The 14,942-nt window shown below is 49.2% G+C and overlaps 1 protein-coding gene across 5 annotated transcripts in view; it reads right to left on the reverse strand.

Annotated features, from left to right (window-relative positions):
• Positions 1-14,942, reverse strand: part of UBN1 (ubinuclein 1) — a 118,838-nt gene that overhangs the window by 23,809 nt on the left and 80,087 nt on the right. For all 5 annotated transcript variants that reach the window (XM_068243480.1, XM_068243478.1, XM_068243482.1 and 2 more), the window contains exons 11-14: positions 12,670-12,786; positions 8,268-8,414; positions 1,547-1,597; positions 88-130 (exon numbers count right to left, since the gene is read on the reverse strand). In XM_068243480.1, the coding sequence (XP_068099581.1) occupies positions 88-130; positions 1,547-1,597; positions 8,268-8,414; positions 12,670-12,786 (358 nt within the window). The remainder of the gene's footprint in view (positions 1-87; positions 131-1,546; positions 1,598-8,267; positions 8,415-12,669; positions 12,787-14,942) is intronic.

A 14,942-nucleotide genomic window follows, 5' to 3' on the forward strand; every position in this document is an offset into this window, starting at 1 on the left:
GAAAACATCTGAAGAAGGAACTGAATTACTCTGCAGCTACACTGGAAATTCACCCAATGAATGAGGCCAAACAACAGCGTAACGTACCTTTAATTTGCCTTTAGAGGGCGCTGTAGCTTTGTTCTTTGACCTGTGAAAAGGAACGGTGACAGGATGTGAACAACAGCGACAGGAACACAAAACGCTGGACATACTAGAAGCTCTATAAGGATGAAAGATATAAACCATCAGCAAACTGAAGTGTATGGAAGGGTCTGCTGATAGCCACACATCGCGGAGGGGAAGTCACAGCTGGTTATAGCACGCCTGAAGGGGGAGAGATATGGAACCACGTACGTGTGAAATCACCGCCAGGAGACTTGGGCGCAGGATACAGCTGATAAACGCCTCCCCCTGCTCCTGCACAAGTCCCGGCGCCGTTCATTACTATTCCCCCTCCAGGTCCGCGTGGATGGTGGGGAATGTTGTAATTTAGCCATCACTGGCAGATGAATGACAGTAACTTCAGCTCTGTCTTCTGACGACACTAAACTCACTGTGCATTGCTATAGCAGTAACTCCTATACACACAAAGGGAGTAAACGTGTATAGCGAAATATCCATCGCCGTGGACTGTACATACACCTGTCTACACTAGAGATGGATTCTGCTTTCCTGACCCTCAGTGAGCAGTGAGCCTCCGCCCCTCTGTGAGGCTCCGCCCCTGACTCTCTGCCCCTCAGTGAGCCTCTGCCCCTCTGACCCTCAGTGAGCCTCTGCCCCTCATTGAGCCTCTGCCCCTCATTGAGCCTCCGCCCCTCATTGAGCCTCCGCCCTTTAGTGAACCTCCGCCCCTCTGACCCTCTGTGAGCCTCCGCCCCTCTGTGAGCCTCCGCCCCTCTGTGAACCTCCGCCCCTCTGACCCTCAGTGAACCTCCGCCCCTCTGACCCTCAGTGAACCTCCGCCCCTCTGACCCTCAGTGAACCTCCGCCCCCTCTGACCCTCAGTGAACCTCCGCCCCTCTGTGAACCTCCGCCCCTCTGACCCTCAGTGAACCTCCGCCCCTCTGACCCTCAGTGAACCTCCGCCCCTCTGACCCTCAGTGAACCTCCGTTCCTCTGACCCTCAGTGAACCTCCGCCCCTCTGACCCTCCGCCCCTCTGTGAACCTCCGCCCCTCTGACCCTTAGTGAGCCTCCGCCCCTCTGTGAGCCTCCGCCCCTCAGTGAGCCTCCACCCCTCTGACCGTTAGTGAACCTCCGCCCCCCTGTGAGCCTCCGCCCCTCTGACCCTCAGTGAGCCTCCGCCCCTCTGACCCTCAGTGAACCTCCGCCACTCAGCTTACATAAAGGAGGAAAGGCAGAAACTGGTGTCAGGCAGGAGGAGGAGACACTCACCCAACAACCCTAGGATCAAACAATTCAGAATACGTGATATTATATTAAGCTGTTGGACTGTAGGAGTTCTTCCATTAATCAGCGGTAATATTACCGTACACGCACACCACTATTACCTGAACATACGCACAGAAGTACCACGAGATACGCTAGTAGTATGAGATACTTACATGATGGTGCAGAGCTGGGGGTACGCACGCCTGCTCTCGTTCAGCAGAGTCCTGGGAATAACAAACACAAATCACTATACTGTACATACAGGACATAGTACACTCACAATAAACAAATACAATACATATACTCTCTCTCCATACTGTATATACACACCACTTTATCCACCACTACAGTATATCTACAGTGCTGCCCATAATTATTCATACCCCTGCCAAATTTTGACTTAAAGATATCTTTATTCAATCAGCAAGTAATTTTTTTGGTGGGAAATGACAGAGGCGTCTCCCAAAAGATAATAAGACGATGTACAAGAGGCATTATTGTGGGGAAAAAACATTTCTCAGCTTTTATTTACATTTGAGCAAAACGTGTCCAGTCCAAACCTATTCCAAGTGTCCATTTATACCCTTCAAAAACTGTTACAGTCTGTGGGAAAATCCAAAGTTCTATACCATTCCAAATAGTCCAAGCTGTTCTAAAGCATCCTGATTACCCTGATTAATTGGGAACAGCTATTTTAATGGACTCAACGGGTGAAAAACAGCAGCTCTCTGCAGGTGGTTTGTGGACAGTCATGGCTAAGACAAAGGAGCTCAGTGAGGACCTGCGGCTGCGCATTGTGGCTGCTCACAAGTCAGGAAAGGGCTACAAGGCCATTTCTAAAGGTTTTCACATTCCAGTGGCTACAGTGCAAAGTATTATTAAAAAAATACAAGATGTTCCGCACTGTGGGAAATCTCAGAGGACGTGGTCAGAAGCCAAAAGTGACACCTGTGCCGGCCAGGAGGATAGTGAGAGAGGTGATAAAGAATCCAAGGATCACCACCAAGGCCATCCTGGTGAATCTGGGCTCTGCTGGTGGCAATGTCTCAAGGCAGACAATCCAACGGACACTGCACACTGCTGGGATCCACAGATACAGAACAAGGAGGTGCCACTTCTCCAGATAAGGCACACAAAAGCTCGCTTGGCCTCTGCAAATGCTCATCTGGACAAAGAAGACTTCTGGACTTCTGTGAAACAAAAATGGGTTGTTTGGTCACAATGATGTTTCCTTCATTTGGCGTAAAAAAAGGAGAAGCCTTCATCCCAAAGAACACCATCCCCGCTGTCAGCCATGGTGGTGGGAACCTAATGCTTTGGGGGTGTTTTTCAGCCAATGGACCAGGGAACCCAATCACAGTAACCGGCACCATGAAAAAAGAGCAATACATGAGGATTCTCACCGACAACATCAGGCCGTCTGCAGAGAAACTTGGCCTTGGGCACCAGTGGTAATTTCAGCATGACTATGACCCAAAACACACAGCACAAGTGGTGAAGAAATGGTTAGCAGACAACAGCATTAATGTTTTGGAGTGGCCCAGCCAGAGTCCTGACTTAAATCCAATAGAGAATCTGTGGAGGGAGCTAAAGATCAGGGTGATGGCAAGAAGACCCTTCAATCTGAAAGATTTGGAGCTCAATATGAATGGGCAAAATACCTGTGGAGACATGCAAAAAGCTGGTCTGCAGTTATAGGAAGCGTTTGATTGCTGTAATAGCCAATAAAAGTTTTTTTGTTGATTATTGAGAAGGGGATGAATAATTTTGGACTGGACACTTTTTGCTCAAATGTAAATAAAACCGGAGAATTTTTGTTTTCCAACAATAATTGCCTCTTGTACATCGTCTTATTATCTTTTGGGAGACACCTATGTCATTTCCCGTCAAAAAATGACTTGCTGGTTGAATAAAAGTAACAAATTCAAAATTTGCCAGGGGTATGAATAATTATGGGCAGCACTGTATATCTTCTGTGACTTCATCTAAGCCACAAGGATGTAGATAGAAGTCCTGCAGCTGAAGCACAGCTGTGCACGATTGGGCGCTGCTCCTGAGCACACCTCTGCACAAACTGGTGAAAGGGAATATATGTTCCCTGAGCCAGTAAGATTGATTTCTACCATTAAAAATTCTTTTATTTTCTAAGTTCATAGTGAAAAATACACACTGCAGCATTATTTCAGAATCAAATATATTCACCATAAATTGTGACAGCAACATAATCTAAGTTTTGTGATAAACCGTACAAATAGCCAAACCAAATTTGTGTTTTTTTATCTATAGTAGTGCTTTTTATTTTTAAACTGGAATTGGCAAAACTGAAAAAAAATAATTTTTTTTTCTTCCCCCCCCTCCTTTTCCCACTAAAACAAAATTGAAGAAAAAAAATGACATACAATGAAAGCCTAGTTTTGTCTTGAAAAAACAAACAAAAAAACAATATACATTTCATTTAGGTGTCATAAGTAGTGATAAAGTTATTGCTGATAATATAGGGACATAGCTAAAATGTGAAAACTGCTCTGGTCCATAAGGGGTAAACAAGGTCTGGATGCAAAGTGGTTAAGTAATCAGACTAGCTCGTCAAGCATTTCTTACCATTCCCAGACAATAAATACAATGCTTCGGCCAAGTGTTAACCTGCCTGGCGTTCTATTAAGATCGCCAGGCAGGCTGCGGGAGGGTTTTTTTTTAATAAAAAAAAAACTATTTCATGCAGCCAACTGAAAGTTGGCTGCATGAAAGCCCACTAGAGGGCGCTCCGGAGGCGATCTTCCGATCGCCTCCGGCGCCCAGAATAAACAAGGAAGGCCGCAATGAGCGGCCTTCCTTGTTTTGCTTATATCGTCGCCATAGCGACGAGCGGAGTGACGTCATCGACGTCAGCCGACGTCGTGACGTCAGCCGCCTCCGATCCAGCCCTTAGCGCTGGCCGGAACTTTTTGTTCCGGCTGCGCAGGGCTCAGGCGGCTAGGGGGGCCCTCTTTCGCCGCTGCTCGCGGCGAATCGCCGCAGAGCGGCGGCGATCAGGCAGCACACGCGGCTGGCAAAGTGCCGGCTGCGTGTGCTGCTTTTTATTTCAGCCAAATCGGCCCAGCAGGGCCTGAGCGGCAGCCTCCGGCGGTACTGGACGAGCTGAGCTCGTCCAGACCGCCCAGCAGGTTAAATATCTGCACCTATTGGGCAAGGCTCACAGTGGGCGCCGCATGTTATCCACACGCGTGTTACTGTTCACACGCGTGTTACATGGTGACCTACTGCATGCAGTTACAATGATTTATAACGCAACGCACCCGCCGCACTGATCACCAGGGCTGTCGAGTCATTACAAAAACACTCAATTTATGATTCCACCGACTCCTCTAATTTGCATATACCGTATATACTCACATATAAACCGACCCGTGTATAAGCCGGTAGTACCCACTTTTCCCAGAGAAACCAGGAAAATGTGATTGACTCGCATATAAGCCCCCTTCCCCAATATAGCCCCCCTCCAAAGTGGCTAGATGTTCCCCCAGTAGAAGTCAGCCCCACTCCCCACATCCAGATGTGCCCCTAGGATCATACAGCTGTGTCTCAAGAAGCCACTAGATGGCGTCATAGATATGAGACACAGCGATTGCCACACAGGAAGAATCCCTGATCATTGCACTGATGACATGTTGCTGGCACGCTCTGCTCCACGAGTCAGGGGACACAGGTAGTGTTGAGCAGCGCACTCTGCACACCATGTTGCATGGGATGGGGGGACACAGATACAGCAGGGAGGCAGCTGGTAAGAGCAGGATCACTAGTGCACGATCCTTATGCTCCTCTGCCAGTAACAAAACCTGCTCCACCAGCCGTTCTGCTCCACTGACTCACATATAAGCTGAGGGGGTAACTTTTCAGCATATTTTGCATTCTGAAAAATTAGGCTTATATGCGAGTATATACAGCAACAATCTTGTTGGCCATCTCATCACTGCCAATGCTTAGGAACTGTAAAGCTATATTAAGATGGCCTCTGCTTTTGGGAACAAGAAGCTCCTGGCCAGGAAGCTTACACTCTACCCTGTCAGCCATCCCGGCCTGTCATTGCCAATGTGAATGCTCCAGCATGTGGTCTGTATGATAAGACTCCCCGGAGCCTCATATCTGCCGGGTTCCATCGTGTAGCCCTGCCACCCTGCAGAAAGAGGCCTTTACCTTTTCTATATCTGATTAAAAAAAAGTCCAGTGCCATTATCTGCAAGGGGGCAGTTCTATGCATTGGAACCCAGCAGGCCCTTGTCTGTGCTTGGCTCCACTCACCAAAGTTTGATGCCCCACCCCCTCTAACTGGCCACGCCCCCGTCCATGAAGTCAGACAGCACTGGATTAGACGAAAGCACACGTTCCAGATAGCTGTAATCTACACCCAGGAGCAGAAACCGTCTGGGACTCGGCCACACATTGGCCTCGATTCATAAAAGGCCGTGCGATAAAAAAAATCTGGACGTTAAAATACAGCATTTGATATTTTAGACTTTTGTGCCAATTTATAAAAATGTTCACAGGTCCGGTAAAAGTTTGGTAATTTACTGGCTTCAATAGACAAACACCTGTGTGGTAACAGCAGAGCAGTGTGGAGAGTCTCTGTGTTGTTACAAGCTGTTCTGTGCAGTGAGGGCATTACAATAGTAAGAGGCATCCCCGCATCCCTTTAGAATGTACATGTTTGTTATACTGCCTCTCCTCATTCTGAATCTATTAGTCTTTCTTAACATTTTAGTTAATTGCCACAGCTTGGAAGAACTTCCAGAAGACATTACACACGCCCTGCTTAGGTGATTTCCCCACTAGCTCCTCCGCATCTTCTAACAGGAGTCTAAGGGGTTAAACGTCCGAAGCAGAAACACGTTTTGTTCCGATATCTCTGCTCGCTGCCTGGGTGGGTAGAAAAGCTGGAACCTCCTGAAAAACCTGCGCAACCTATCAGCATCCAATCAGCGGGACTTGCAGGAGACAGGAGCAGTTTTTATTGGCTTTCGCTCCTGGCTGTCGTAGATTATCCCGCTCCCATTTCGCCACACCAGAGATGGCGGTAACATTTCTGGACTTTACCGAATGTTATAGTCTTTATGAATTGATATTTACTGATGTGTTGAGGTAATTACCGCACAAGCCGGTAATTTACCTCACTGCTCAGGAATTTCAGCTTTTCATGTGGCAACTGCTTTTATGAATTCACATTTTCCTAAGTGCTCAGTAAAGTCAGCTGTTTCCTGCATTATCGTATGCAGTGATGCTTTGTGAATCGAGGCCTTTGGATGGTATTTGTTAATTTATTAGGGAATGGGCATCACAGCTTAAAAAAATAAATAAATAAAAAATCTCAGTTTGAGCCAATGTCGCCCTTTCCCAAGTAGCCATTGTCTGCCGCTTCTGGACGGCATAAACTATTGTCTTTTAGGGGCTGTTTTCACCGGGTGCAGTTTGTTTTGCACTTGTGCCACGGCGCAGCCAAATCGCTAACTACTGATGAGTCCTTCGGAAAACCAAAGCAGCCATCCAGGATTGTAGCAGCATACGATTCAGAAGGCAAGGCTATTGTCAGCAATCAGGGCAAGGTCAACGGGCTCCTCCGTAATGCAGCAAAGACAGTGAAACTGATTGTGGATTTCAGGAACTCCCCCCCCCCCCCAGGTCAGAGGTGTCTGGTTCCTGGGCACATATCTACCAACCCAACACAGGGGCAAAACACCACCAAAATTCAGAGGGGGGCACAGCAGAGGTTATTCTTCCTGCGCCAACTGAAGAAATTCATGAGAACTGCTGACCAGCTTCTACACCGCTACCGCTGAATTCACCCTCTGCTCCTTTGTCATCGTCTGGTATGCAGGCGACACCGCCAGCAACAGGTATTAGCTGCAAAGAGTGATTAACTCAGCGGAAAAGATCACCGGTGACCCCCAGCCACCGCTCCATATCACTAGATTGAGGGCCTCCAATATTTCTCACGACTCCACCCACCTCGGCAGGGGCTTCTTCAAGCTCCTCCCATCAGGCCGCCATTACAGAACCATCTGCTCCAGAACCACCAGACCCAACTAGTCCTACTTGAAACCCCTCTCCCCAACAGGTCTGCCCTCCTGCAGGAACATAGGCCCCTGGGACTGTATTATCCCCAAGCTGCACACTCTGAACTCACGCAGCCCAGGCCCCGCTTCCGCAGCCCTTCCCCTCCTGAAGCCCCACCTCTCTCCCACAGCCCCGCCCATTCCCCCTCCCACAGCCCTGCCCCCCTCCTGAAGCCTCACCTCTCAGAGTCCCCCATGCTGTAATTTGTATGCTTCTCGCAATCCCTCTGTCTATGCCGTGTTTGCTATATATTCATTGCTGATGCCAATCCACCACAGATAATTCCCAGCACACCAATATTCTGCTCATATGTTAGGAAACACAGCATATTCGGGAGTATACCGTAGTTTTGCTTAAAGCATATCTAAAGTGGACAAAGTCGGATACTTATCTCAGTAATGGGAAGCCTGTGTGTAGTCCAGAGACTTCTCTGATCTTTCTGCGCCCCTCTGTTCCTGCTCTGGGGCCCTTATTCCAACGTGCTACATTAATGCAGACTATTGCTCAGGGCCACGCCCCCTTGTGCAGCTGCACAGAACCCTACTGGAGCCTGCACTGTGCAAGGAGGGGAGCGCGGTCGCCAGGGAGAAGATGGTCTGGGCTGGCAGTGGAGGGGACACAGAGGAGGATCTTCCCTCTACAGGGGTCACACTAAGAAGATGTGTGGAACAAGGCGCACCACCACAAACGCCATTGAGGACAAAGGCCTGCTTTGGACATTTCTTGCGTACGTTCACATTCCGCGTCTTCTCTTGCATTATAACATCAGACAATGGCTGCACATACCGCGCCTGCATCCATCCTCGGGGCCACAGCGGCTTCAGCTCCGCATCCAGGAAGGTCTTGAAATAATCCTCCAGACTCAGCAATCCGCCACTCCCCTCCGGCTCAAACATGTCCATCTTCATGCGGACCAGCTGACCCAGCAAGAGCCTGCGGAGGAGAGAGAGAGAGAGAGAGAGAGTCAATAAGGCAGGGCCTGCAGGTGCAGCACAACCCGTCCTTCACTATACCCTGCTCACTGGCCTTGCCCGAGGATTCCACACACAATCCCACATGAAAGGGGAGGGGCTGCTGTATAATGTAAGGCCTGCAGGTGCACCACAACCCGCCCTCCAGTATACCCTGCTCACTGGCCTCGCCTGAGGATTCCACACATAATGCCACCCAGCACAGCATCCCACATGGAATGGGAAGGGCTGCTGTACATTGAAGGGGGTACAGTATAAGTCCAGCCTTGTATGTGTGCAGTTGCCTGAGTATATCAATAAACATACATATATCCAGGCACATCGCCTCTAGTTAGGACATTAAATAAATTTTTAGGGAAAGGGAGGTGCTGAAGGGGGTGTGGCTAGAAACAGCAAAAATCAATTAACCCTTCGCACACTCACATGCAAATGTTCAAACAAATGCATTCACAGATTTACTCATCCAGGCACAACTGTTATCCCTACAGCTAAATTAAAAGCCAGGGTTTTAGTTCACAGAAGAATGCATTCTTATGCTTAGTCACCTATACTGCGCAGAAGTACCCAGGTAAACATAGGTGTCCTAACTCTGGCCCTGTAACATGCATAGTGCAGACATGCAAACACATTCATTGCATCAAACCTATCAATGGATTAGGAGTGTGCGAAGGGTTAATTGATTTTTGCTGTTTCTAGCCACACCCCCTTCAGCACCTCCCTTTCCCTAAAAATGTATTTAATGTCCTAACTAGAGGCGATGTGCCTGGATATATGTATGTTTATTCTTATCATTGACCCCTGTGGCTAGGGTCCAATTCGGTGCACTCCCCCCTTCCCCTGTATGTTTGTCAGCATGCAGACAGCTTACGCTGGTGTATGCGTATGGTGCACATGGACACATGAAGTTAGCTCCCTTGTGCAATTGGTAAGATGCACGGTCTTTCCCAGGAGAGGAAGTTAGGATGTGTGCTCCTAATCCATTGATAGGTTTGATGCAATGAATGTGTTTGCATGTCTGCACTATGCATGTTACAGGGCCAGAGTTAGGACACCTATGTTTACCTGGGTACTTCTGCGCAGTATAGGTGATTAAGCATAAGAATGCATTCTTCTGTGAACTAAAACCCTGGCTTTTAATTTAGCTGTAGGGATAACAGTTGTGCCTGGATGAGTAAATCTGTGAATGCATTTGTTTGAACATTTGCATGTGAGTGTGCGAAGGGTTAATTGATTTTTGCTGTTTCTAGCCACACCCCCTTCAGCACCTCCCTTTCCCTAAAAATGTATTTAATGTCCTAACTAGAGGCGATGTGCCTGGATATATGTATGTTTATTCTTATCATTGACCCCTGTGGCTAGGGTCCAATTCGGTGCACTCCCCCCTTCCCCTGTATGTTTGTCAGCATGCAGACAGCTTACGCTGGTGTATGCGCATGGTGCACATGAACACATAAAGTTAGCTCCCTTGTGCGATTGGTAAGATGCACTGTCTTTCCCAGGAGAGGAAGTTAGGATGTGTGCTCCTAATCCATTGATAGGTTTGATGCAATGAATGTGTTTGCATGTCTGCACTATGCATGTTACAGGGCCAGAGTTAGGACACCTATGTTTACCTGGGTACTTCTGCGCAGTATAGGTGACTAAGCATAAGAATGCATTCTTCTGTGAACTAAAACCCTGGCTTTTAATTTAGCTGTAGGGATAACAGTTGTGCCTGGATGAGTAAATCTGTGAATGCATTTGTTTGAACATTTGCATGTGAGTGTGCGAAGGGTTAATTGATTTTTGCCTGAGTATATCAAACTGACTGCATATGAGAACTGTAATAAGGTATTACCAATATACAACTTTATCTACAGTCTAAAGCAGGGGTGTTAAACTCAATCTTGTAAGGGGCAAAAATCTAAAACACGGTCTAAGTCGCAGGCCAATATTTCATAAAGATAGAACAGTCACATCTAGGTGGTGTAACTATAGAGACCGTGGGGGCGGGGTTGGCGGCGCTCGGAGCAGTTTAATATTTGCCTGCTCCTCCCACTTCTGCAGAGTAGCACAGCAGTTTAATATTTTCCTGCTCCTCCCGCTTCTGCAGAGTAGCACAGCGGAGCAGTTTCATATTTTCCTGCTCCAGTGCTGTGTTGGGTCTCCTCCAAGCTTTCTGACAGCCACAAGCTCTGCATACCTCAGGCTCCTGATCTGCAGAGGGAGTTACAGAAGCACAGAGCTTGCGACTGCCAGGAAGAGCAACAGAGACACGACATCCCTGCAGCGGGTAAATATAACACTGTTTCACTACCCTACTCTATGTGGGGAGTGAGTGTGTGCTTGGACGGGGGGGGGGGGGGGGGGGGGGAGGTGTATGTATAATTTACCAGTAGGGTATTGTACCGTGTTAGCCATCAGTAAAAGCAAGAAGTTTTAAATCAGGATGTTACCATTTATTGGCTAACTACAAATGAATAAGAATAAACAAGCTTTCGGCCTTGCAGCCTTCGTCAGGTTTACATCCTGTTAGTTTGCAAGCTGGTGGTACAGACAGCTATATACATGCAACATCAAAAGGGAAAACAGATATTTTTTTCAAGCATAAATACATCACTAAGATGCCTTAATACAAACAGACCATCTAAATGGGGTAAGATAAGGATCCTTGTTTACTTTATTGCTCACCCTGTATTGTGAGCAATAAAGTAAACAAGGATCCTTATCTTACCCCATTTAGATGGTCTGTTTGTATTAAGGCATCTTAGTGATGTATTTATGCTTGAAAAAAAATATCTGTTTTCCCTTTTGATGTTGCATGTATATAAGCTGTCTGTACCACCAGCTTGCAAACTAACAGGATGTAAACCTGACGAAGGCTGCAAGGCCGAAAGCTTGTTTATTCTTATTCATTTGTAGTTAGCCAATAAATGGTATCATCCTGATTTAAAACTTATAATTTACCAGTTACAGGGGGTGGGAGGTTGTATCCAAGGAGGGGCCCAGATGCTAATTTCTTTGGGGAGTGTCCCGTGGGTTACCGCTGCACCCCGGCTCAAGCTGGCAATGTTTCTATCAGAAATAGTGTCACCGGTGTGGTGTCCGAGACTATTCGCCGCCGGGAGACTTGGGCGCAGGATACAGCTGGTATACGGCTTATCCTGCTCCTGCACAAGCTCCCGGAGGGGTTAATTACTGTTCCCCCTTCAGGTCCACGTGGATAGTGGGGGAATGATGTAATTCAGCTTCCAGCAACTGCCGGCGGTCGAATTATAGTGCTTTAAAAGTAACTTCAGCTCTGTCTTCTGACTGCGCTGAAGTTACTCCCTGTGCGCCACTATAGCTGTAATTCCTATTCTGGCCTATGGTGGCGCCGGCTGCGCCCAAATCTCCTGCGCTGCATTTGCAGCGTTCACCGGTGTGCTCCTCTGGACAGGAAGGCCGTGTCTGTGTATGGGTTCTTGGGGATAGTCACCCAGTTGATGGCACCAATCAGCAAGCTCCCAGGAAACGGATAAAGGAGCAGCGCTCTATGTTGCGTTAACGTTTATTGGATGATTAAAAGGATTTAAAATTGCACTAACAAGAGGCGTATGATATAAAGTCATGTGACCCAACATGTGGGGAGTCAGCAAGCCCTTCCCTCCGAATACAGTAGGTGTGGCAAGCAGCAGGGGGCGTCCTGGTGTCCATGGACAGTTGGGGTGGAGTGGTGGATAGGGGGTCCTGCTTCACAGTGCCTGACGTGTTTTGGCATGCATACGCCTTCATCAGATGCAATCTTAAATCCTTTTAATCCTCCAATAAATGTTAAAGTGGATCCGAGATGAACTTTTACTCTTTGCATCATTGTGTTCCTTACATTTAGTTTATAGGGCATTCCTCAAGCCAAATACTTTTTTGTTTTTGTTTTAATACACTAATTCCCTATAAACTAAACAAGCCACGCCCACAGCTTCTCCAGTGCCTTGGCACTCTGAGACCCATGTAGCAAGGCCTTATGGGAGCTCAGTCTTGCCCCTCCCGAGGTGAGTACCCCCCAGGGGAGGTTTTTTGTTAGAGTCTCTTGAATGCACCACAGACTGTGCTGCTTACAATGATAGACATTGGAAGCTCTTAGGGCCACATAACAAGGCGAGAAGGGCCACATTCTGCCTGCAGGCCTTGTACGCGACACCTGAGATATAAAGCATTAAACACAGCATAAAATTAACATGAAAAAATCCCGTCCTCACCTGATCTCTTCTGTCCACTGGAACTTCTTACGCGGCCCGGCGACCTTCTTGCTCCCCTTATCTTCCTCCTCCTCCTCTTCAGAAGGATTCTTCTGCTCCTTGTCATCTGCCAGCATTCTGGGGAAAGAGCAGCGAAGGCAGAGCTTATCAGGTCATCCTCATTCTTATGCCCCCTTCACAAACCAATGCAGAGAATGCCACGCCCCTCACAGAGGATTCTGGGAAATGCACTGACTGTGAAAGTACACTGTCGTATATTTATGTTTAACAGGAAAAAGAAAAAACCATACAACCTTATTTGGTCTACACATGACTGCGCTTGCACATGACAGAGGATGAGCAGTGATCAGGGCAGCAGTGACAGAGGATGAGCAGTGATTGAGGGCAGCAATGACAGAGGATAAGCAGTGATCAGGGCAGCAGTGACAGAGGATGAGCAGTGATCAGGGTGGCAGTGACAGAGGATGAGCAGTGATCAGGGTGGCAGTGAAAGAGGATGAGCAGTGATCGGGGCGGCAGTGACAGAGGATGAGCAGTGATTGGGGGGAGGGGGGGCAGTGACAGAGGAGGAGCAGTGATTGGGGGGAGGGGGGGCAGTGACAGAGGAGGAGCAGTGATTGGGGGAGGGGGGGGCAGTGACAGAGGAGGAGCAGCGATCAGGGCAGCAGTGACAGAAGATGAGTAGTGATCAGGGCGGCAGTGACAGAGGAGGAGCAGTGATTGGGGGGAGGGGGGGGGGGGGGGCAGTGACAGAGGATAAGCAGCGGTCAGGGCGGCAGTGACAGAGGATGAGCAGCGATCAGGGCGGCAGTGACAGAGGATGAGCAGCGATCAGGGCGGCAGTGACAGAGGATGAGCAGTGATCAGGGCGGCAGTGACAGAGGATGAGCAGTGACAGAGGATGAGCAGCGATCAGGGTGGCAAAGACAGAGGATGAGCAGTGATCAGGGCGGCAGTGACAGAGGACAGTGTTCTCCCCAGAAATTTTTTTTCAGCCGGGTGGCATGAAAAAGTAGCCGGGTGGGGCGAGATGAGAGAATGCAGGGCCGGTGCTTCTGTGTGCAACTCTGCTTACAGAATAGGAAGAGGTGAGCCGATGACAGCCGGGTGCTCACCAAAACTAGCCGGGCGCAGCACCCAGCTAAAAGAGCCTGGGGAGGACACTGGAGGATGAGCAGTGAGAGAGGATGAGCAGCGGTCAGGGCGGCAGTGACAGAGGATGAGCAGCGATCAGGGCGGTAGTTACAGAGGATGAGCATTGACAGAGGATAAGCAGCGATCAGGGCGGCAGTGACAGGAGATGAGCAGTGACAGAGGATGAGCAGCGATCAGGGCGGCAGTGACAGAGGATGAGCAGTGACAGAGGATGAGCAGCGATCAGGGCGGCAAAGACAGAGGATGAGCAGCGATCAGGGCGGCAGTGACAGAGGATGAGCAGTGACAGAGGATAAGCAGCGATCAGGGCGGCAGTGACAGGAGATGAGCAGTGACAAAGGATGAGCAGCGATCAGGGCGGCAAAGACAGAGGATGAGCAGTGATCAGGGCGGTAGTGACAGAGGATGAGCAGTGATTGGGAGAGGGGGGGGGGCAGTGACAGAGGATGAGCAGCGATCAGGGCGGCAGAGACAGGAGATGAGCAGTGACAAAGGATGAGCAGCGATCAGGGCGGCAGTGACAGAGGATGAGCAGTGAGAGAGGATGAGCAGCGGTCAGGGCGGCAGTGACAGAGGATGAGCAGCGGTCAGGGCGGCAGTGACAGAGGATGAGCAGTGAGAGAGGATGAGCAGCGGTCAGGGCGGCAGTGACAGAGGATGAGCAGTGAGAGGATGAGCAGCGATCAGGGCGGCAGTGACAGAGGATGAGCAGTGAGAGAGGATGAGCAGTGGTCAGGGCGGCAGTGACAGAAGATGAGCAGTGGTCAGGGCGGCAGTGACAGAAGATGAGCAGTGGTCAGGGCAGCAGTGACAGAGGATGAGCAGTGACAGGGGATGAGCAGCGGTCAGGGCGGAAGTGACAGAGGATGAGCAGCGGTCAGGGCGGAAGTGACAGAGGATGAGCAGCGATCAGGGCGGCAGCGACAGAGGATAAGCAGTGACAGGAGATGAGCAGCAGTCAGGGCAGCAGTGACAGAGGATGAGCAGTGACAGAGGATGAGCAGCGGTCAGGGCAGCAGTGACAGAGGATGAGCAGTGACAGAGGATGAGCAGCGGTCAGGGCGGCAGTGACAGAGGATGAGCAGTGACAGAGGATGAGCAGCGGTCAGGGCGGCAGT

The sequence above is a fragment of the Hyperolius riggenbachi genome, chromosome 7 (assembly GCF_040937935.1).
Source record: "Hyperolius riggenbachi isolate aHypRig1 chromosome 7, aHypRig1.pri, whole genome shotgun sequence".
NCBI classification, from domain to species: domain Eukaryota; kingdom Metazoa; phylum Chordata; class Amphibia; order Anura; family Hyperoliidae; genus Hyperolius; species Hyperolius riggenbachi.